Source organism: Nicotiana tomentosiformis, chromosome 12 (assembly GCF_000390325.3).
Source record: "Nicotiana tomentosiformis chromosome 12, ASM39032v3, whole genome shotgun sequence".
NCBI lineage: Eukaryota > Viridiplantae > Streptophyta > Magnoliopsida > Solanales > Solanaceae > Nicotiana > Nicotiana tomentosiformis.
This window is the reverse complement of record NC_090823.1, coordinates 44,206,335-44,230,685: the sequence shown is the minus strand read 5'-3', so window position 1 is coordinate 44,230,685 and position 24,351 is coordinate 44,206,335. Positions and strand designations below refer to the sequence as shown.

General features: G+C 38.5%; 2 protein-coding genes and 1 long non-coding RNA gene across 3 annotated transcripts; all 3 read left to right on the top strand.

Annotated features, from left to right (window-relative positions):
• Nucleotides 1–363: 363 nt before the first annotated feature.
• Nucleotides 364–2,351, top strand: LOC104112925 (uncharacterized). The gene is made up of 2 exons (XR_011413073.1): nt 364–656; nt 998–2,351. It is a non-coding gene; the product is annotated as an uncharacterized lncRNA (long non-coding RNA).
• Nucleotides 2,352–20,351: 18,000 nt separating this feature from the next.
• LOC138902554 (uncharacterized) lies at nt 20,352–21,170 on the top strand. Its single transcript, XM_070190435.1, has one exon. The coding sequence runs from the start codon at nt 20,352–20,354 to the stop codon at nt 21,168–21,170; it is 819 nt and encodes a 272-aa protein (XP_070046536.1).
• Nucleotides 21,171–22,239: 1,069 nt separating this feature from the next.
• Nucleotides 22,240–23,094, top strand: LOC138902553 (uncharacterized). Its single transcript, XM_070190434.1, has one exon. It carries the CDS (start codon nt 22,240–22,242, stop codon nt 23,092–23,094), a length of 855 nt encoding a protein of 284 aa, XP_070046535.1.
• Nucleotides 23,095–24,351: the final 1,257 nt, after the last annotated feature.

The following is a 24,351-nucleotide window of genomic DNA, read 5'->3' as shown; positions in this document are numbered from 1 at the left end:
CATAGCGCAAAAGAACAAGCCTCCAAATTGACTTAATGGCTTGTATGAAGTGGGTTTGTTTTTGTATTTTTGTTTAGGGATTTTTTCCGTCCTATACAATATTTAAAATTTATTTATCAAAATTATCCTAATTTTATATATTATCTGCCTTAAACAAGGATTACTTATAAATTATATACAATCTATTATTAGTGCCTTAAATTAGGGAATTTGGTTATATCTTTTTCTTATTTTCTCTCCACTCCTCTTTTTAATAAGACTCTTTCCAGAGTTGTGTATTACCTTTTTAATCCATCACAAACGGAACTTCAATTACAAATCTATATATATAATTGTAAAGCAGGGCTTTTTACCAATGACGTGGCATATGCAACAGCAATGACATTTATCTAATTTCTCAATTTTTTGAGGTTTTTTCCTTATTTTAGGATTCATTCATACCCGAAAAGCTGCAACATTCACAATTCTCTAAGCCGTTTCAAACCAGCACGTTTCAGAGCAAATTTCCCAAACCGTTTCAGAGCAATTATTCCATCGCTTCAATTGCAAGCACTTAAAGCGAAAAAGAAATAACAAAGCGGATTCAATTCCAATGTTGCTTCATTATTTCCATTGCCATCTTAATCAGCAACTATCAATCCCTGATTTTCGATAAAGTATGTCTCAGGTTCGGGTACACACAGATAATTACGAATCCCTTACTGATCGATATGGATAATTTTTTTCACTACCTAACCCTAATCCCCTCTTTCTTTTAAAATTTTCTTGGTTTATATACGTATGATAATTGAAACTCATGAATTGAATGTTGTTTGTTACTCTTTTGGATTGTACAGTATTATGATTATATCCACTTCCAGTATCCCAGAAAAATATTCTGGTTTTCTCTTAAATATTTCTCAGTTAATATAAAGATGAGGCTAACGAGAGTTATAATAGTATGGTTGAGGAAACATAATCAAGATTGTGGGTTATTATAACTGAGTTTGTTTTGCAGATATCATTAGAATGGTAAAGATTGTTCTGATATTATTGTTTGACACACTTGTGGTGTTGCTGGAAGAGCAGCTGTCACTACCAATACTTCAATTATTAATGCAGGAGATGGTCCTAAACAACATCCGACTCAGGTTTGCGCCTCTCGTAAAATAATTACTCTAACAGACTGTTACTTATTGGAGCGACAAGCTAACATAGCATGGGAATTCTGTGAAAATTTATCCTCTTCTTCTTCCTTTCCTTTTTGGCCTTCACATTGTTAGTTTTGAGAGTGAGACTTATGTTAAGAAAAAAAGAAAGTGTTTGCATTTGTATTTGCACCATTTATGGGTTCTATAATTGTACTGAAAGTACGCTTAGTGTGAATAGCACGGACATAATTTTTCAGTTTCTATGGATTTTCATATCCAACTAAGATGTCAATTTTACGAAATTTAGCACCTGTGTGTTTCTCTTTTTATTGTTTCTAATTACATTGTAGGTTAGAGCTTAAATCTTGGTATTATAGGTTTATCTTGATTTTATCGGCTATTTGCTCTATATATGCCATGGGGACCAATTGCCAGTGTTGATCAGTTTGTGTGTCATTGCTTGATCCTGATGAATCAAATGTGCAATAGATATTGGACTGTTAAGATGGTCGTAGTAGTTGTTCAAATTGGTGTCTGTCTCCACTTCAAGGTCCAAATAATAGGGAATAAGAAAGAAAGTTTAAAAAGAAAAGTGAGCAACTGCATTTTGATGGATGGATTATAGGAACAATATTTTCTTGCGTCAATGAAAGAGGCATTCTTTTTTTGCTCTTCCTCCGTAAAAATAGCATTTCTTCTGCTCTTTCTTTGTTTGTCATTCATCTTTGATTTTGCTTTAGCTAAATACAGCTGCATATATAAAATATGTGAATTGATCAAACTCTAGATCTATTTAAGAGGCTTTCTTAGTTGTTGTTAGGAAAAAGAATAAAAAAGATGAAAAGGTTTATACTTGTGTTTTGTTGAGATGGATATTATTTTTGGTAATATAAACACAATTTATTATTGAATGACAGTCTTTGTCTTCAAATATATGAATGCTTAGATACACCAGTCTAGACAACTTCAGAAACTAAATAATGGAGTTTTTATTTGGGTTGCAGATATTTTTTAACTTCCAATGGCCTTCAACTTAAGATGTTTTCATGGAGTATAGAATGATTTAGTTTGGGTTTAGTGGGAGTATAAAATATGAGTCAATTGGTTTTCATGATCTGAAAAACTACTTCGCTGGCCAGTATAACAGTGTTTGAATTTCCAGCGGTAAGTTATTTGGACTAAAACATCATTTATTAATTAATTTTTATAAATAAGTTTTTTTGAGAAATTCCATATTGCTTATAACTGATAATTAATTTTGGCATGATTTTCTTTAGATTCTGATAGAGTATACTGTTTTAATCGAGATGAAGCCTTTAGTGTTTTCCAAGGTGTTGGGACTATTTATTTTTCTAGAGTGGAGAAGTTTGCCCTTTACAGTCATTAATAATGTTTTTTTTGTTATTCAAACTGTAAATTTGTGTATGAGATCATTTCCTCTCTGTCATATAGTGAGATTACATAATCGAAAGAATATATATACTTTCTGTTCTGTAACTAGCATTTGGAAGTAAAAGAATTTTTTTGAGTATTGTGCAATATGTATAAAGCAAGTAAAAGAGTTATTCAGTCATTTTTTTAAAAACAAGATATCAAATCGTCGATGTAGCATTGTATCCTTCGTCGAAATTGAACATGCGGTTTCTAGAAAGTTATTTCTTGAAACTGAAAAATTAGGTTGTATATCTATTTTCGCTTTTCCTGTTTTCCGTTATCTAGGTGAAAAGTTGCCTCAATAAAAAATTTGCTCACTGCTACAAACTCATCAATATGGGAATTTCTTCGGACACCATTCGAAGAATTCTATGAGATATTGTGATGTGAATGAAAAAAAAAAAAGATTCTGCGGGAGGAATTCTCTAACATTATGTGATGTGAATAAAAAAATAAAATCAAAATATAGAAATATAGAGAAAGGAAAATTTGCACTAGAGGGTGCATAATCATAGAGGCTTGAGAGAGAAGACAACAGGTCGAGTTGCCGCCAATTAAAGATAGGTTTGGGTGATGAAAGTGGATAAATAATACGAGAAAACTAAACCGATAAATTTTCCAATTTCGAGGTTTTGATCTTTTATTTGATTGTTAAGATATCATTGTTAACGGGGAATAAATTTCTTGGCTTATTTCTTGAGAATGCATTATCTCATTTGGTCGATGTTGAATTGTTGAACTGGGTTCTCTTTCCCATTTGGTATCAACCTTGAGAATATAATTAGAAGAATTTATAGGGTTATTGTTGGAGCATACAAAAGACAACATTGATGGAAAAGTAAAGATTGATTTTTCTTTTATAAATTTTTTAACAATAATTATGTAGTCATATTTGATTAATAATAAGTCTGACTATACCGACACCAACTCTGTTGGGCTTTTTCATCCACTCCCTGACTAGCTGCTTTCTCCTTCTGTCTTAGGTTATTCCACTTAAAAACTAAAAAACGACTCTCCAGGCGGTTACCTTTTTTTCATATCCATATTTATATCCCCTGCAATAATTGTTGGGACGGACTTTCGAGAAAGAGGGCTAAGCCCCCGGAGGGCTTTCAGGGACTGGGGAAGACGGGTGGATTATAGAGCTAGGGTAGGGGTAAATCGAAGTCCCATCGGGATTGGGCATGGACGAGCCTCGACTGGGCCAGCATTGATGTTATGTAATAATCGCGCGTAGCGCGAGCAAATTCACTAGTATGACAATAACTTTGAACGCAATTGTCACCAAAATTTATCCCTATTTCCAGTTGAAATAAAATGGAGAATCACTAGAAACATGGTCTTGGAAAAGATGCCAGTATGTCAACTGGAAAAAAAACATATGCAATCGAAAGATGCGGCAAATGGGCACAATCATATATATTTTGTAGTACTAAAGAAACACTTCACAAATATTATTGAAGACCAAAAACAACTAACAGGTTCAACAGAAAAATAGTGTATCGAGAACTAATGGTGCTCATCACATTCCGTTTTACTTTAGACCACATGTACATCTCTACATTACGATGATATACGAGCAACGAGCCTAAATGCACCTTTCAATATCTGCATCAGACACAATTGTCGCCAATTTTTTTGATTCAAACGCAATAGCAGTTGAATCAAAAACCATAGTTGAGCAGATTCAAAGTTTTAGCATATTTCAAATTAAATTCAATCGCCTCCAAACTTCGAATTCAATTTTGTATTAGTATTTCCAACAAGAATTTATGCTACCTAATTAATTTCTCACACAAAATTCAAATCTCACATAAAACTCAGTTTCTCCGAAGTGCGACGAGGGTACTTTTAATGTAAAACTCGAAATTTATCCACCCAAATCATTTAGTTCCCGTCAATATTCAAAATTTTCAATTCAAACAAATATGAATCAATGCACATGAGTCGATTTGAAATTCATTCGCTACTTTTCTTTCCTTAATAAATCAATTAACAAAAGAACAATGTATGGTACATCAACATACAAATTAAAAATAAATTTTATATAAATTTAATACAAATTTGAATATCTACAACAACATACATAGTAAAAATAAATTTTATACAGCTAATTATATAGTATACGACTTATTTATAACTTATCTACAACTTTCATACATCATTTCTACACAGTTAAAGACAACTACAACATCATACAACTTAAATAAAATATTCATACAAATTTTATACAATATGTCTTTTGTGTATATTTTGTATATGATTTGTCTATATTTTGTAAGTGGCATGTTCTTCTTCCTCTCTAAAATTCCAATCAAAACTTCCTCTCTTAAAATAATTTTGATACATATCAACAATATTATGTAAAAATATAGTATTTATAACTTAAATAAAAATTTCATACAATGATTTATACATTATACAATTATTTTTCAACTTTCATACAACATTCAAATAAAAAAGAATAGATACAACAGAATACAACTTTAATACAATTTTTTCAAAATAAAGTCTAATCTTCAGCCAAAATAAAGTCTAATATTCACCAAACATCCTCAAAATTTAGATATAAGCTCCAAAGAATATTCTCAATTATTTACAATAATATCCAATCCAAACAAACAATAGTTTTTGAAAACGCAAATTTGAATTCAAACCTTTGAAGCTGTTTAATGGTTGTCAATGGTGGAGAATCAAATACCTTCATAATATATTGATTGATAATTTCAATTCGAACACCAATTGTGCAACATGAAACGAAAGTGCTAAGTTAAAACTCTATATTAAAACAATTGAAATTCATTGATAAAAAAGAAGGGATAAAAAGCACGGCAAAGGAAGGAAGAAAAATTGGGGAAAGAACATAGAAGGAGAGAAAGTGTCACGACCCAAAATTCACTAAAGGTCGTGATGGCGCCTCACACCGCCGTCAGGCAAACGAACAATAAATGATTAACTTAATTACTCATTTTAGTACTTTTGAAATCATAATTTTCATTAATTAAATAGTAAGAAATAGAATTCACAGGGTAAATGATAATATTTTTACAACTTCAATAATGAACAACCCGTAAGCACCCCCAAAATCCGATGTCACAAGTGCATGAGTATCAACTGGGAAATATAATAAAATACAACATCTTTCTGGAATACAACTTAGAAGGGAGAACATAAATAACTCTGATTGAGACTCTGTAGGCTGTGGATCGTAACATGAAATGCAGCTCACGGTAATTCCCCGCAACATCCGTGCCTCTGGGCCCAAAAGACCACCAGACATATATGTACCTGCATAAATATATACAGCAAGTGTAGCACGAGTACGTAAATCAACGCGTACTCAGTAAGTATGAAGCCTTACCCCAGAGAAGTAGTGACGAGGGGTAGAGTAAATAAACGAAATAAACAAGTTTAAATACTACAATCCTCCTCTCAACAGTAAACTCAAACTCTCGATTAGCAGTTAACTCCTCAATAGGATATATATATATATATATATATATATATATATATATATATATATATATATATATATATATATATAATGGAACTCACCAGATAGGTCGTCATAATTCAAATCAGGAAAACGCCCAGATACACTGGCTTTTGACAATTAATACGCACGATTCCATAGGAATATTTTATAGAAATGACGAGGCGTACGGCCCGATCCCATCATAACCTGGTATATAACCATAGATACATCTATTATATTGCTGAGGAGAATGGGCCGCTCCCATGAGAGTGCGGTACATAATCTTGCCGAGGTGTACGACCCGATCTATTATATTGTGCGCACTGTCGAGGGTCGAACAGCACGAACCATTGATGTATCTATCGTGCTGAGGAAAACGGCCCGATCCCGTTAGAATAAGAGGCTTTGACGGGTCCTTGAACCCACTCACGAAGGGACACGTGAGTTATAAGAAGCTTTGGGGAAAACCATTCGATGACAACGCATAACGCGGAAGAAATTCGTAAGAGGAGTACAATTATTTCGCGGCTAAACACGAAGCCCATCGAATCTCTACAATAGTGAGTCTATCGCTCTACACAAGTCTAGTCTCAAGTGGTAATAAAAAATAAAGGAATTTAATAGACAAGGGATTGATCAAATAGTACAGCTATAGCATGGTGTGAGCCTAAGTTTACCCAGACAATAACATGGATCTAACTACGTACGGACTCTCAACACCTCACGCGTACGTAGCCCTCGCAACAAGTAACACATATCAAATACGTCACCTAGGGGTAGATTCCCCCTCACAGAGTTAGACAGGAGACTTACCTCGCTCCGAAGTTTCATAACCGGCTCCAAAGCCTCTCTAACACCTCAAGCTGATACCCGTCGCTCTAAAACTAGTCAAACAATATGCAAACCCATAAAAATATACACTAATACTCATAACAAATCAATTTAAACAAGTTCCCAACTTCGCTCGAAAAGTCGATAAAGGAACCCTCAGGCCCACGTGCCCGGATTCGGAAAATTTTCGAAGATAACCATTACCCATACCATTACGAACTCAAATATATAATTTATTCTCAATTCCAAGTCCAGTTTCGTGGTCAAAATAAAAAAATACCAATTTCTAGGTTTTTTTTCAAAATCTCAAATTTCTACAAATTTTCATGCTTGAATCCATATAAAACCATGTATTTAACTCATATTGTGAAGAAATTACTTACCCCATAATAGCTGATGAAGATGACACTCCAAAATTGCTCCAAAATCGGCTCCCATGGACGAAATAAAGTGGAACTAATCCAACCCCTTTGTTTTAAAAGGACACTGCCCAGCCCGCACCTGCGGCCGCTTCATCGCATCTGCGGTCTCGTAGGTGCGGCCAAAACCTTGCACTTGCGCATACCCTCTTCCTAGCACAGCTCCGCACCTGCGATGCCAAACGCACCCCTCCGGTCTCGCACATGCGGAGCCCTTTCGCTTCTATGACTCCAACTGCACAGCTCGCATTCCGCTTATGCAGAACTTTCCTCGCATATGCAGGCTCACAGATGTGGAAACCTCCTCGCATCTGCAGCCATCCCAGCTCCGTCCAAATGTCGCTTCTGCGACCACATCGCCGCACCTGCGTCCCTTTTCATGCAGGTGCGTTTGCATGAGATATCAGTTGCCTCAGCACTTCTTCCAAGTCCAAACTCAATCCGTTGATCATCCGGAATCCACCCGAGGCCCTCGGGACCTTAACCAAATATACCAACACGTCCCAAAATATGACACAAACTTATTGGATGCCTCAAACCACGTCAAACAACATCAAAACTGCAAATTACGCATCGATTCAAGCATAAGGAACTGTTGAACTTCTAACTTCCACGTATGATGCCGAAATCTATCAAATCACGTCCGATTGACCTCAAATTTTGAAGACAAGTCATATTCGACATTACGGACCTACTCCAACTTCCAAAATCGAAATCCGAACCCGATATCAGAAGGTATACTCCCAGTTAAACTTCCAAAAAACCATCAAACTTCCAACTTTCGCCAAAAGACCCCAAAATGACCTACGGACCTCCAAATCCACATCCGGACACACTCCTAAGACCAGCATCACCACACGGAGCTATTCCCAGGCTCGTAATCCCAAACGGACATCGATAACATTAAAATACACTTCAACTCAAATTTATGAAATTCTTCCAAAATGCAACTTTTGACAATAAGTGTCGTAACACTCCCGGGTAATCCAAAACCCGATCCGAACATACGCTCAAATCCAAAATTACCATATGAAGCTGTTGGAACTTTCAAATCCTGATTCCGAGATCGTTTACTCAAAAGTCAAACCTTAGCGAATTCTTGCAACTTAAAGCTTCCGAAATTAGAGATTTCTTTCCAAATCAACTCCGAACTGCCCGTAAATCCAATTACGACCATACGTATGAGTCATAATACATTAAGTGGAGCTACACAGGTCCTAAAACCGCCAAACGACACGCTAGAGCTCAAAACGACCGGTCGGGTCGTTACATTCTCTCCCACTTAAACATGCGTTCGTCATCGAACGTGCTAAAAACTACTCCGGAGTTGTCCAAAATCACTGTTTAACACCTCGTGCACTTACCCGTGCCACCACAACCCAGTTGAGCATATTAGTTTGAGCCAGACTGAAGATCCTTCTTGTTACCTTAGTTAACAAGCTTTAGAACCAAATTCTAACATCTGGAATTCACCACGATATCAGATCCTAACACACGAACATCATATCAATCATCAGACACTGAACTCAACGTAACCATACTCCTCCGCTGAAATCACACCATGCACCACATAACTCATTTACCCAAGGAAACCTTCCCTCCCCTGAGCACAACAGCTGAAATTTCCACTGACCCAAAGCCCATAGTATACCTCATAACATATATAAGCCTTGTTTCAACTCTCGCAATACTGCCACGATGGAAGAGATGTGTAGAAACTCATAACCACCTGCCGAATCAACAAACCATGGAGTTTCTCCTCTTGATAAGGACTATTACCTTATTCTAAACTGAACAATGATATTTGCTCTTTAATATACCTTATATAAATCTGATTGCACTGATTTCAGGTCCAAATGTCTCGTCTCACCCAGTACAAGCTGCTTGGCAACAAGCCACCTCAAATATTAACCAAGATCTCATATGATGCCATAATGCGCCGACAAGATACAAACTCGAAAGTGATAAATAGGGAAAACGAACTCTGAAAGAACTACTCAGCCCACGTAACTAATTAAACAGTCGAAAGGATGTTATGAACCTTCCTCGAAAAATGAGAAACAAAACGCACAAGAATAGATATAGGGGAACTGTACTCAACATCACACTATTGCGGCGTGCAGCCCGATCCACATATGATACCGTTGCGACGTGCAACCCGATCCAACCATAATACCTGTGGCGGCGTGCCACCCAATCCAAATAACATATCCGCGGTGGCGTGCCCCCCGATCCACATATAATAATCTATAAGAAAATACCTATCGAGCCAGAATGCTGATACCTACGAAATACCTGAATGTCGACCACAAGCACTCCATGTGTATAATACCATCCCTGGGGAGACAGATAGCGACATACGCTACTAAAATCAAGCACGAAAAAGGTGCAAGAAATGACCTGCATCTTGAGAGCCATCCTGCTCATATAACACCGCAAGCTACACGGGACCACCACACATGTGCGAATAATCAAGTTGTCTCACAACACACGTGGCACAATAGAGTATTACATGGATTAGTTGATGACGGGAGTAACATTCAACGCTCGAAGACTCCTCCATAAGCACCGGTATGCTGAATGAACGCACCCGGCCTGATATAGAGCACACATTCACATTTAGATCCATCCACAGACCTCAAGCCGATTCTGATTGTACCGAACTGGGCTAATAACCTCCCCAGGATCCACAACAACCCTATTCATGACACATAGGAGCAGCCGTCCAATCCGGAACAAGCTTCCACAGCTCACAACCAAATGAATAGAGCACCTTCCAGGCCTAAACTCTCACACTAGTGATAGTACCATAATCTCCATACTCAGTTTCAATCTTTAATCAATCAAGTGACTACATATCACACTTACACAATCTTCCCGTGGGATACGCCCTCACGACCTTTCGCACCAGGTAGCAAAGTCTGCATATCCATACCCCTGGCCATACTAGTGTTGTAAAGCAAATCAAGAACCCGCAAATCAGTACACAAATCCTCCTACACATGACACCGTTCTCAGGTGACACTAAAGAAAATATTAGCTTATCCTAAACATCTAAAATATTTCCTGCTTTTTCGAGCTTGTGACATTCTTGTCAACACCGAACCGCAACTTTGATCCTCAACTTCCAATTCCCATGCCTGCTCACTGCACCTAACCTGCCACTACACGAGAGTACAAGAATTTAACCATAACTGCTGAACCACTAATAGAATAAACACTTTATCATATAGAAGCTTTTCACCTAACTCATTTCAAGAGAACCATTGCATCACGCAACTGAATTCCCATAACCGCAGAAAATACAAACCTCAAGTTGTGGTCTAAACCACCATAACTCTTCCGGGATCCATCTACACATAACATGCCATAATAATTGAATGCCTCCAATTAAATCAAATTACGGCGGCCGTCAAGCTTCGCATGTACCGCCACAAATCACCTGTATAACTTAACACGCTGAAGGAACTGATCCTTGCCACCACCATGCCTATTCAACCATTGCTAACTGAACTAACTTCTTCTAATTTATTCTGGACTTGCCCTAGAAATAATAATAGCTCCATTCAAAACATAACAAACTCAATCTTCACTCGTCCTGAGTGACCCCATTTCACGAGACCACATTGTCTCAAAATCCACGAACTATCTCATACCCTCCTTGTGCGTACATTCGCATCTTCAACTGGTACACCCATTCTGATAATTCCTCTACGAATCCGAAGTTATTTTCTCCCATATCTCCAGTGTTTCACCGCAAACCGATGATAACATAGAACACTCCAAGTCCCTTTGATAATCCACTGCAAAAGCTCGATACTTAACCATACCATGTACTCAAAACCCTTGGGCACCACACTTTAATTTTTGAACCCACTAGGACCATTGTTGAGAGTCACCCACTCTGATTTGGTCCCGAATATAATCAACTCCAAGGCTCTGCTAGCACGTGAACACCCTCTCAAAGAAGCAACCGGCTGAATTCCTTTCCTTGTACATCACATCCACACAAAGCATAAACTCTGAGTCTTCCCAAAACCTGAACATGAATCGATAAGGCCAAATATAGCACACATTACTCAAATCTTTTGCTAGAATTACCGCTGGTGTTTTCTTTCCTTAGTCGTAATAACCCACTAATACACTGATAACCAGAAACCGCACAAGTAGACAACCACGCAATCCAATCGTAGACGGTGAGGCTCCCCTACCTAGCTTGAAGCTACTATTACATAACCCTGAAACCCACCAAGGTTCCTTCTTCCCCATTGACATCAACTGAAAGTCCACCAATATATTCCAAACTCGAAGTCATGTTGCATCCAAATAAAATCCATGGACCTAGTCACTGCCTACCATGATTCCCAAATTTCTCTAAACTCTCCTCAAGGCTTGTGGCTCTCCTGCCACAGAACCTATATGCTACTCTGCCACTCTCCCACTTTGGTTAAACCCTCTCCTTTAAGCAACTTCTGGACTTTCGCTTTTCATACTTGATCTTCTAGTAATTCGACCACCGCGAGACACCTTCCGCCCTGTCCTTCCTCATCGTTCACTGCCCAAATACTGCCTCAAAGCAAAATCCATTATTGTAGCACCTGACCTGATAAATTGCTACCAACTCTAAGCCTCCTCGAAGATCTTCTTTTCCGAGCCATCAGTATTAGAAACGCCGATTCGATCCTGAAGCCAACATATACCTACCATATATGGCAATCGCTTCTTAGGCACTATTTCACAACATCTTTTCTCGAAGGAAAATCAAAGGAGGCCATAACACCGACGAGCCTCAATGCGTTCCATCAAGGACGACAACACCACATCAAGATGAGAATTCCACCACACTCGAGAACATCAAGTCTCGCTACTCCGTCAACCCAAGCATGAGCATTCATAGACCGATTGTCTTTCCTCCACTGGATTTTAATGCTGAATCCCTAAATTATGCATCGAGAAATTCTCCTTTCAAGTGGTTTACTGCCTCGACATATAGACAAGCACCCTACCATTGCACCAACATTCTACGATAACACGTACGAACATCATAGCAATCTGCACACAACCTCGAAACTATTGAAAACACAGCTACTGAGCCGAAATGACAGAATATCTTTCCGCAAGAAGACGATAATGACTTGCTCGAATGCGCAGGGAGAAACATCCTGCCCACGTCTGTAGTACCACTACAACTCCTCGATGCCCAATTGACACGAGTGCTGAACATCATATAAGAATGAGTAGGAAGGATATAAAGGCATAAGCCTCAAAGGAAATAAAATCGCATGACGGGGAATCAAGAAAGGGAAGTGCTCCTAACAGCCTTGTAGCCTCTCGAAGATAAGTACAGACATCTTCACACTGACCCGCAAGACTCTACTAGACTTGTTCATGATTCGTAAGACCTAAATGAACCTAACGCTCTGATACCAAGCTATCACGACCCAAAATCTACTAAAGGTCTTGATGGCGCCTAACACCGCCGCCAGGCAAGCCAACAGTAAATGATCAATTTAATTACTCATTTTAGTACTTTTGAAATCATAATTTTCTTTAATTAAATAGTAAGAAATAGAATTCACAGGGTAAATGATAATATTTTTACAACTTCAATAAAGAACAACCTGTAAGCACTCCTAAAACCCGGTGTCATAAGTGCATGAGTATCAACTAGGAAATATAATAAAATACAACATTTATCTGGAATACAACTTAGACAGGAGAACATAAATAACTCTAATGGAGACTCTGCAGCCTGCGGATCGTAACATGAAATGCAACTCACGGTAAGTCCCCGCAACATCCGCGTCTCTAGGCCCAAAAGACCACCAAACATATATGTACCTGCACAAAAATGTACAACAAGTGTAGCATGAGTACGTAAATCAACGCGTACCCAGTAAGTATCTAGCCTAACCCCAGAGAAGTAGTGACAAGGGGTCGATATCGATACTTATTAGTGGTTCAATAAGACAGATAAAACAAGAGGTAAACAGATATGGGGCAGAGTAAATAAATGAAATAAACAAGCATAAATACGTGGTATAATCCTCCTCTCAACAGTAAACTCTCGATTAGCAGTTACATCCTCAATCGGAGTGTATATATATATATAAAATAGACCTCACCTGATAGGTCGTCATAATTCAAATCAGGAAAACTCCCAGATACACTGGCTTTTGACAATAAATACGCACGATTCCATAAGAATATTTTATAGAAATGACGCGACGTACAGCCCGATCCCATCATAACCTGGTATATAACCATAGATAAATCTATTATATTGCCGAGAAGAATGGCCCACTCCCATGAGAGTGTGGTACATAATCCTGCTAAGGTGTACGACCCAATCCATCGTATTGTGTGCACTACCGAGGGTCGAACTACATGAACCATAGATGTATCTATTCTGCCGAGGCGCACAGATCGATCCCATTAGAATAAGAGGCTTTGACGGGTCCTTGACCCCACTCACGAAGGGACACGTGAGTTATAAGAAGCTTTGGGGAAAACCTTTCGATGAGAACGCATAACGCGGGAGAAATTCGTAAGAGGAGTACAATTATTTCGCACCTAATCATGAAGCCTGTCGAATCTCTACAATAGTGAGTATATCGCTCTATACAAGTCTAGTCTCAAGTGGTAATGTAAAATAAAGGAATTTAATAGACAAGGGACTGCTCAAATAGTACAGCTATAGCATGGTGTGAGCCTAAGTCTACCCAGACAATAACATGGATCTAACTACGTACGGACTCTCGTCACATCGTGCGTACGTAGCCCCCGCAACAAGTAACACATATCAAATACCTCACCTAGTGGTAGTTTCCCCTTCACAGAGTTAGACAAGAGACTTACCTTGCTCCGAAGTTTCATAACCGGCTCCAAAGCCTCTCTAACACCTCAAACCGATGCCCATCGCTCCAAAACTAGTCAAACAATGTGCAAACCCATAAAAATATACTCTAATACTCATAACAAATCAATTTAAACAAGTTCCCAAATCCGCTCAAAAAGTTGATAAAGGAACCCTCGGGCCCACGTGCCCGAATTTCGAAAAGTTTCGAAAATAACCATTACCCATAACATTACAAACTCGTATATATAATATATTCTGAATTCCAAGTCCAATTTCGTGGTCAAAATAAACAAATACCAATTTCTAGGTTTTGTTTTCAAAATCCCAAATTTCTATAAATTTTCATGCTTGAATCCATATAAAAACCATGTATTTAACTCACAATGTGAAGAAATTACTTACCCCATAATAGTTGATGAAGATGGCACTCCAAAATTGCTCCAAAATCGGCTCCCACAGACGAAATGAAGTGGAATTGATCCAACCCCTTTGTTTTAAAAAGACACTGCCCAGCCGACTACTGCACCTGCGATCGCTTCACCGCATCTGCGGTCTCGCAAGTGCGGCAAAAATCTCGCACCTGTGCATACCCTCTGCCCAGCACAGCTCCACACCTGTGATGGCAATCGTGCCCCTATGGTATAGCATATGCGGAGACCTTCCGCTTCTACGACTCCAGCTGCTCAGCTTGCATTCCGCTTTTACGGAGCTTTCTTTGCATCTGCGAGCTCATAGATTCAGAAACCTCCTCGCATCTGCGGCCATCCCAGCTTCGTCCAAATGTCGTTTCTGCGACCACATCACCGCACCTGCGGCCCTTTTCACGCAGGTGCGATTTTACCAGATATCAGCTGCCTCAACACTTCTTCCAAGTCCAAACTCGATCAAAAGGTCCACTCCCGGTTAAACTTCCAAAAAACCATCAAACTTCCAACTTTCGCCAAAAGACCCCAAAATGACCTACGGACCTCCAAATCCACACCTAGACGCGCTCCTAAGACCAGTATCACCACACGGAGCTATTCCCAAGGTCAGAACCCCAAACGGACATCGATAACATTAAAATATGCTTCAACCCAAATTTATGAAATTCTTCCAAAATAACACTTTCCACAATAAGTGTCGTAACGCTCCCGAGTCATCCAAAACTCGATCCGGACATACGCTTAAATCCAAAATTACCAAATGAACCTATTGGAACTTCAAATCCCGATTCGAGGTCGTTTACTCAAAAGTCAAACCTTAGCCAATTCTTCTAACTTAAAACTCCCGAAATTAGAGATTTCTTTCTAAATCAACACCGAACTTCCCAAAAATCCAATTCCTACCATACGTACGTGTCATAATACATTAAGTGGAGCTACTCAAGGCCTCAAACAGCCGAACGACACACTAGAGCTCAAAATGATCGATTGGGTCATTACAGAAAGAGATAGGGAGAGATAAAGAGAGACAGATAGAGAGAGAGAGAGCATAAAGATGGGGATATAAATGATTCCTAATTCAATTCCTAATATAAAGGGATACGCATTAATAATAATTTTTATATAGTTGGTAAATTGTATATGTTCATGTAATTAAGTTAAAACGTGATTATGTAGGGTAAATAAGTTTCATATGTAGTGTAGGAAGGTAAAAATCGCATTCATCTGGTATTGTGAAATTGCTATACGAGGAAAACCGTGAACCATACAAAGTGATGAGAGAGATTTGAGGGTAAAAATTGCGACATTTAGTGGTTCAAAAGAGTGTAGGAAATAGGACGTCAGAATAGGAAGAGTGGCATATTAACTTGGTTTAATAAATGCCACTGTCACGGCCCAAAATCCACTATAGGTTGTGATGGCGCCTAACGCCACCGTTAGGCAAGCCAACGTTAATTCATCAATTTATTTACTCATTTATTTCTCTCGAATCATAATCTCCATTACTTAAACAGTATAAAATAGAATTTACAGGGGATAAATGATTATAACTACGTGATCTACAATAGCGATCAACCAGCAGAAACCCCAAAAATCCGGTGTCATAAGTGCATGAGCATCAACTAGCAAATATGATAAAATACAATATCTGTCTGGAATACAAATTAGACAGGAGAATTTAAATAACTCTGATGGAGACTCTGTGTGCTGCGGACTCGTAATATGGGATGCAGCTCACCTAAGTCCCCGCAATAGCCGCGCCTATGCACCCATAAGACCACTAGACATATATGTACCTGCACAAAATGTGCAGCAAGTACAGTATGAGTACGTAAAATAACGTGTACCCAGTAAGTATCTAGTCTAACCTCGATGAAGTAGTGACGAGGGATCGACTTCGACACATACTATGGGCTAACAATAAAATACAGAAATTTTAATTAAGCATGGATTATGTAAATACAATTGAAAACTCAGTAACAAGAAATAAATAAACAATTGTTTCGCTGATAGTAAATCCCAAATTAATTTTCATCATTTAACAAATTAATCTCTCAGGCCAATGAAACAATATCAATTATAATTGGACCCCAAGAATTATTATGCACGAATTATGCCGAGGTCGTACGGCCCGATCCAACATACAAATATATAAATTGTGCATTGCCGAGGGTCGAACGACACGAACCATAGATGCATCTATCTGCTACCGAGGCGTTCGGCCCGCTCCACGAGAAGAGAAAATACTTTATAAACAACCGATTCAGGATTATTAAGAGGCTAATATTCAAAGAAACACCAATTCTCATTAACGGTCATGTGACCCATCCAAAACTCAAGTAAATGAAGTTTAACCTTTTACAATTCCTTTATCAAGTTCCAATATTATTTAAGCAATTAAATTAACAAGTTGGGTGCAAACACCGCAAGCATAGCATGATTTGGGTCCTAGACTACCCGGACATAAGCATAATTAGTAGCTACGTACGGACTCTCGTCACCTCGTGCGTACGCAACCCCCACAAATAGAAGCACATATTAAATCAATTCACCTATGAGGTTAATTCCATCTTACAAGGTTAGAAAAGAGACTTACCTCGCTCTGAAGTTCCATAACCAGCTCCAGAGCTTTTTTAACAACTCAAACCGGCGCCCGTCGCTCCAAAACTAGTAAATAAATGTGAAATTCCATGAACATATACTCTAATACTCATAACAAATCAATTTATATCAATTACCAACTCCGCTCGAAAAATTGATAAAGTCATCCTTGGGCCAACGTGCCCGGATTCCAAAAATTTCCGAAGATAATCATTACACATAACAATACGAACTCAAATATATTATTTATTCCCAATTCCATGTCCAATTTCGTGGTCAAAATCCAAAAATACCAATTTCTAGGTTTTCTACCAAAACTCTCAAATTCCTACTAATTTTCATGTTTAAATCCTTATATAATCCATGTATTTAACTTGTAATAGATGGGAATCACTTACCTCGTGTTGCTTGATGAAAATCCCTCCTTGAAGCTCTCCAAAATTGTCCCAACCATGTGAAAAATGAGAGAAGAAGAGCCAAATCCCGCTCTTAAAACAATTCTGCCCGGCGATATTTTCGTACCTGCGGGAATATAGCCACACATGCGGCGTCCCTTTTGCGACATCGCCACCACTTCTGCAGAAAATCACCCAAACACGATGACTCGAACATGCGTAAACATTCCCCGCTTTTACGACATCGCAGGTGCGAGCCCACTTTCGCTCCTGCGCCTTCTCCTACTTCTGCGCACAACGCTTCGCTTCTGTGCTTGCGTAGATGCGGCCAGAACTCTGCACCTGCGGTCCTTCCCCTGGCTGACCTGCTCTGCTTCTACGACCCCTGGGCCGCTTCTGTGGTCCCACACCTATGGCCAAAACCTCGCAGGTGCTGTTACACCAGATGACAGCAGCTTCAACATTTACATAAGGCCAAATTCAATCTATTAACCATCCGGAATCCACCCGAGGCCCTCGAGACCTTAACCAAATATACCAACATGTCCCAAAATACAATATGAACTTAGTCAAAGCCTTAAGCCACGTGAAACAACATCAAAATCTTGAATCGCGCCTCAAATAAGACATATAATTTCCAAATTTCCAAATTCTATAACTTGTACCGGAACGCATCAAATCAAGTTCGATTGACCTCAAATTTTGCACACAAGTCATAATTGAAATTACGGACATACTCCCACTTACGGAATCAGAATCCAACCCTGATATCAAAAGTCCACTCCCGGGCAAAATTCCTAAAAACCTAAAAATTCCAATCTTTCGCCAAATAACCCCGAAATGACCTACAGACCCCCAAATCCACATTTGAACGCGCCCCTAAAACCAGAATCACCATACAGAGCTATTCCCAGGCTCGAAATCCCAAACGAACATCGATAACATCAAAATACACTTCAACCCAAATTTATGAAATTCTTCCAATATGCTAACTTTTCATAATAAGCACTGAAATGCTCTCGGGTCACCCAAAACCCACTCCGGACATACGCCCAAGTCCGAAATCATCATACGAACCCATTGGAACTTTCAAATCCTGATTCCGAGATCGTTTACTCAAAATTTAAACCTTAGTCATCTCTTCCAACTTAAAGCTTCCTAAATGAGAATTTTCTTTCCAAATCAACTCCGAAATTCAATTCCGACCACATGTACAAGTCATAATACCTAAAGCGAAGCTACTCAAAATGTCAAATCACTGAACGACGCGCTAGAGCTCAAAACGACCGGTCAGGTCATTACAGTCACAATCAATCTTGTAACCTTCCCGTTGATAGGAAGGTATCTATCTATCTATATCTATCTATCTATCTATATTATTATAAAATCACGAATAATTTATGCTAAATGTTGAACGACTAAAATATCCTTGAAATATTGATCGACTTTTATGCCCTTAAATATTTGTATAATTTAAGGATCTAATGATAAATTACCTAATACAATGAAAATCTTTTTCGATTTAAACTACACATATGCCCAACCCTATAACATTGATCCTGCTTGAACTAGAAAACTACTTCCATAATTTTCATTCAAAAAGAATTGTTGATCCTAATTACAATTCCTTACAACAAGGCATGTACTAAAGGAAAACTTTAGTACTATGCTCTAAAAAGATTTATAAAATTTTTAACAAAGTGGAAACATTTATAAGAAGCTAAAAGTTTGGAACAAAAATGCTCTCTTCTCTCTCATGAAAAAACCCTAAACTTGGCGCCTAAACCTAGTTTTCATGGCTTCTCCAGCCACTGGCCAGCCTCCTTCTGAGGCTGGTCAGTCGTCTTCTCCCTCCCCACAGCCCCAAACAACAGCTACAAACCCTAATCCAGTCCAAACCTATGCATATCTAATACAACCTACTTCATTAAATGTGCCCATGCAGTTGCAACCCAGCGTAGCCCTAAAACCTATTGAATACCTTCATGGTGAGCCCATTGTATGCTGGAAGAAGCAGGAAATTCGTCAATCCATCGCACAACAAGGATTGAACATGGCAGTATTGGAAAAATTCTCGTATGGTAAGCTTGGGATTCAAGACTTACATAAAACTATTCCAATTCAATGTGAACTTAAAAGGCAGTGCTCAGTTGGATTGATAGAAGATAGTCATGTGTTAATTAAAGTTTCATTAATGGAGGATTATATTCATCTTTTATCTAAGCCTGCTTTTTATTTAAAAATACAAAATGAGATGTGGCAGATGCGTTTTACTAAGTGGAATCCATGGTGGAAACCTAGTGAGGAAACTCCTGTCGCCATTGCTTGGATTCCCTTTCAAGATTTACCACCTAACTTCTTCGGCAAGGAGTTTGTGTTCTCTCTGTCTAGGGTAGTATGAAGGCCACTTCATGTGGACTTGGCTACTCAAAATGGAACTCGACCAAGTTGTGCTAAAGTGAAGGTTGAGATGAATTTGTTATCCAATTTTCCTCAAAGGATCAAAATTGTAGAGGAGGAGCATGAGTCTGGACCCGAGGAGTTTAAATGGATCAAAATTAGGTATGATTATATGCCTAAGTATTGTAATTCATGCAAGAAACAATGTCACAAAAAAGATGAGTGCTGGGTTATTAATCCAGAGTTGAGGCAGTTTGAGTATCAAGGCAATCATAAGAAGAATGAGCAAGAGGTAATTGGCACAACTGCTGCTTCTACAAAGGTATTAACTAGTGGTAAAGTTGTAGGGAAACTTATTGCTAATCAAGCCAGGCAATAGTGTATGCGAGCAAGGAAAAATAAATACCAACGTGATAAGAGGGGTTATATCATTGACAACACAAAGGAGAAGGAACCTAGCAATGGCAAGGGAAAGGCTAAGGTTGAGGCAGTAACTGCAAAGAACAAATTTAATGCATTGGAGGTTGAGGAAATTGCTCCACCAACACTGAGGATCCCTGATGGCAAAAGAGATAATAGCAATAATGAAAAACACAAAAAGCAACAAAGAGATAAATATAATAAGGATCAGGAGAAGAAGCAGGTGAATAACAAGGAAAATTCCAGTTCTCCAAAAGGGACTGGGAATATTTCAGCGGCTAAGGGAGGAAATCCTAATCCTAATGATTCAAGGATTAGGGTTGAGGACCATGGTAAAGACAATCAGGAGGGTACCCTACATCCTAAAACTATTGGGACTGGGATTGGGATGGCAGCTAGGCGTGTCAAGAAGGAAGCAGTTGAGGCAACTAATAAGGAAAATAATGTGAAGCCTAGTCAAATAGGGACTCAATCACCAGATGTGAAAGGTAATAAAGAGTTAGCTAAGGCTAGTTCTCCTAGTTCTATTGAGGTAGGGATTGATGAGGGGGTGAACAAAGAGTCTACAATTGAATGGGTGCATAGAAGGTTTGGTACTAGCAAGGAGGAATTAAGGGAGCTCAATGTGACAATCAATCAATCATGCCACGAGGTACCTTCACAAACCTATGAGAATTCGGGACAATTGGAGGAGCATAATGAAGTAAATTCTAGAAAAACTTTATGGAGTGATGAAGCTGATGAAATGGAAGCTCAGATAGGGTCAACAAATGCAACATGAGTCATAGAGGATAAAGGAAATAATCAGATACAAAAATAGGCAGTTTGGCTCTAACTACAGTATACCCTAGAAATTCAAAAACTATGGTTGGTGATGAATCGAGTTCTAAGGTCAAGGAAGCAGTTCCACCAGCTAGAGATGATAGAGGGACATCAAAAGAAGCAGGAAATCATGAGGGATCAACTACTGCACCATTAGCCAAGAAGCGGGCCAATGGAACAGTAAACCCTAGAAATTCTGGGGAGATTTGGGCCACTGTTGATGGGGTTCCAGTGTATGATTTAATGAAGGACCAAATTGGGGATGTTAATATGGAGGTATTGAAGGATATAATGGGGTCAGACCATCAAACAATCGATGAGAATGGGGGTGATCTCAATGGAACAGTATTTTCTGGGAATTCTACTATAGTGAACTCTAGTTTGGGTTCTATCTATGATCTTCAATTCAAAGTGATGCAGGAGAATCGGGGGAGGATACGGAGCAATGCTGAGATATTGAAGGAGGCCACAAGAAAGGCACATAATCAAATTAAGCAAGCCATAGTACAAAGGGACTCAGATGCAATTGAGACAATGCCTATAGCATGTGCTTCTGGAACTGGATCACCAATACAGATACAAATCAATGTACCTTTGATGTTTCCAAATCAGATATTACATGATATAATCACTCACAAGGAGCTGCCCGTGGATACTCAGAATGCTTTGGTGGATCAACAACAACAATATGAAGATGAAGGTGATGATTATTCAATTGCTGGAAACTTTAAAGCTGTAGCAAGAGAAGGGGATTTGTCACCTAGAGTTTTAGGTAAAAGTGGAAATAAAGGGAAAAAGCAAACACAAGCCAAGGAGCCACATCCAATTACTAGAATTTTGCCCAAGAGGACAGCCTCAACAACAAGACGATGATTAAAACTCTAATATGGAATATAAGGTCTGTTAAGACTCAGCATGCCTTTCAGAGGGTTATATATATGCAAAGGTAACATGGCTTTTTCATTGTTGCATTGATGGAGCCATTTCAAAAGACAAGATATATTTAGAGGTATAGAAGGAGGCTAGGAATGGAAGCTTCAATTTCAAATGTGAATGGGAAGATATGGTTATTTTTTGATGCTGTGGTGGAATGGGATTTGTTGATGGATAATGAACAACAGCTAACTATCAGGATATATCATCAGGATATAGGAAAGCATATTATGATGACTTTTATGTATGCAAAATGTTCATCATTGGAAAGGTTAGAGTTGTGGGACAATATATATTATCTAGCTAGTGATATGAAATTGCCTTGGTTTGTTAGGGGGGATTTCAATGTGATTCTTGATGAGGAAGAGAAGATAAGAGGACTGCCTGTGTATCCTCCAAAATATGAAGATTTTGCTTTTTGTATAAATTCTTGTGAACTGTTTGATCTTGGGTATAAGGGCAGTCCTTTCACTTGGTGGAATGGAAGGCCTAATGAAGAATGTATATTCAAAAGGTTGGATAGAATACTTGTGAACTTGCCTTTCCAAAACCTATTCCCTGATATAGAGATGGAGCATCTCATCAAAACTAGTTCAGATCATGCTCCACTCTTGATGAGTTCTGGAGAAAAGCCAATGAAAATTGTAAAACCATTCAAATTCTTGAATTTTTGGACAAATCATGAAACCTTTATGGAGGTGGTTAGGCAGAATTGGATGGCTGATTTCATTGGAGATCCATTCTTGATGCTCAAGCAAAAGTTGAAAAGGGTTAAGACTGCTCTTTCTAAATGGAATAAACTCATTTTTGGTGATATATTCAAGCAGTTGGCTATTAGAGAAGATGTGGTTAGAATTAAAGAGATGTTATTTGAAGAAGAACTAACAGTGGAGAACAAAATAGTCCTTCAACAAGCACAAGCTGAATTGAAAAAAATACTTGAGCATTGAGGAGCGGTATTGAAAACAAAAGGCTGATATGAATTGGTTTGCTGAAGGAGGCAGAAACACAAGGTTCTTTCATAACCATGTAAATGGCAAGAGACATAAATTACAACTCAAAATAATTCAGAATAGAGATGGTGATTTGTTGGAATCTCAAGATCTCATGGCTAATGCTGCAGTAGATTTCTTCCAAAAAACAATCACACAAGAAGGGTATTCTACAACTTTTGAGCTACTGAACAATGTGCCTAATATGGTAACTATAGAGCAGAATTTGGAGCTTTACAAGATTTCTACCATTGATGAAGTTAAAAGTGCAGTATTTGCACTAAGTGGAGATAGTGCAAGTGGCCCTGATGATTTTACTAGATTATTTTTCTAGCATTGTTGGGATATTGTAGGGGAGGCCATCCTCAGGTTGCTGATAGAGTTCTATGGAAGTGCATCTTTGCCAAAGTCAGTAACACACACAAATCTTGTTCTCCTGTCCAAGAAACCTCAGGTTCAAACTTTCTCAGATCTAAGGCGTATAAGTCTTGGTAACTTTATTAATAAGGTGATCTCTAGGGTATTACATGATAGATTGGAGAAGATTCTTCCTTCTTTGATATCTGCCAATCAGTCTGGCTTTGTGAAGGGGAGGAGTATCTTTGAAAATGTATTGCTCACACAAGAAATGGTCACAGATATTAGACTAAAGGGGAAGCCTGCTAATGATGTGATTAAGTTAGACATTACCAAGGCTTATGATAGGGTGTCATGGGAGTATCTACTTCATGTATTGAGAAAGATGGAATTTGCTGAGCACTTCATCAACATGATTTGTAATCTATTGGCAAACAATTGTTATTCAGTACTTATAAATGGGCAAGCATCTGGATTTTTTAAGTCTACAAGAGGGGTGAAGCAGGGGGATCCTTTGTCTCCAGCCTTATTTATTCTTTCTGCTAAGGTTCTGTCAATATAATTGAACAAGTTATTTGAAGACAAGAAGTTTAGAGGATTTGGTATGCCAAAATGGTCTGATCCTTTGAATCATTTGGAATATGTTGATGATACAATTATATTTGCCTCTGCTGATCCATATTCATTGAGCAAAGTGGTTGAAGTCCTTATACTGTATGAGCAAATATCTGCACAACTGATCAACAAGTCAAAAAGCTCATATTTCATACACGCTAATGTGGCAGGAGAGTTGTTTCATAATGTTGGTGCCATAACTGGATTTTAGAGAGGCGGCTTCTCTTTCACTTATATAGGGTG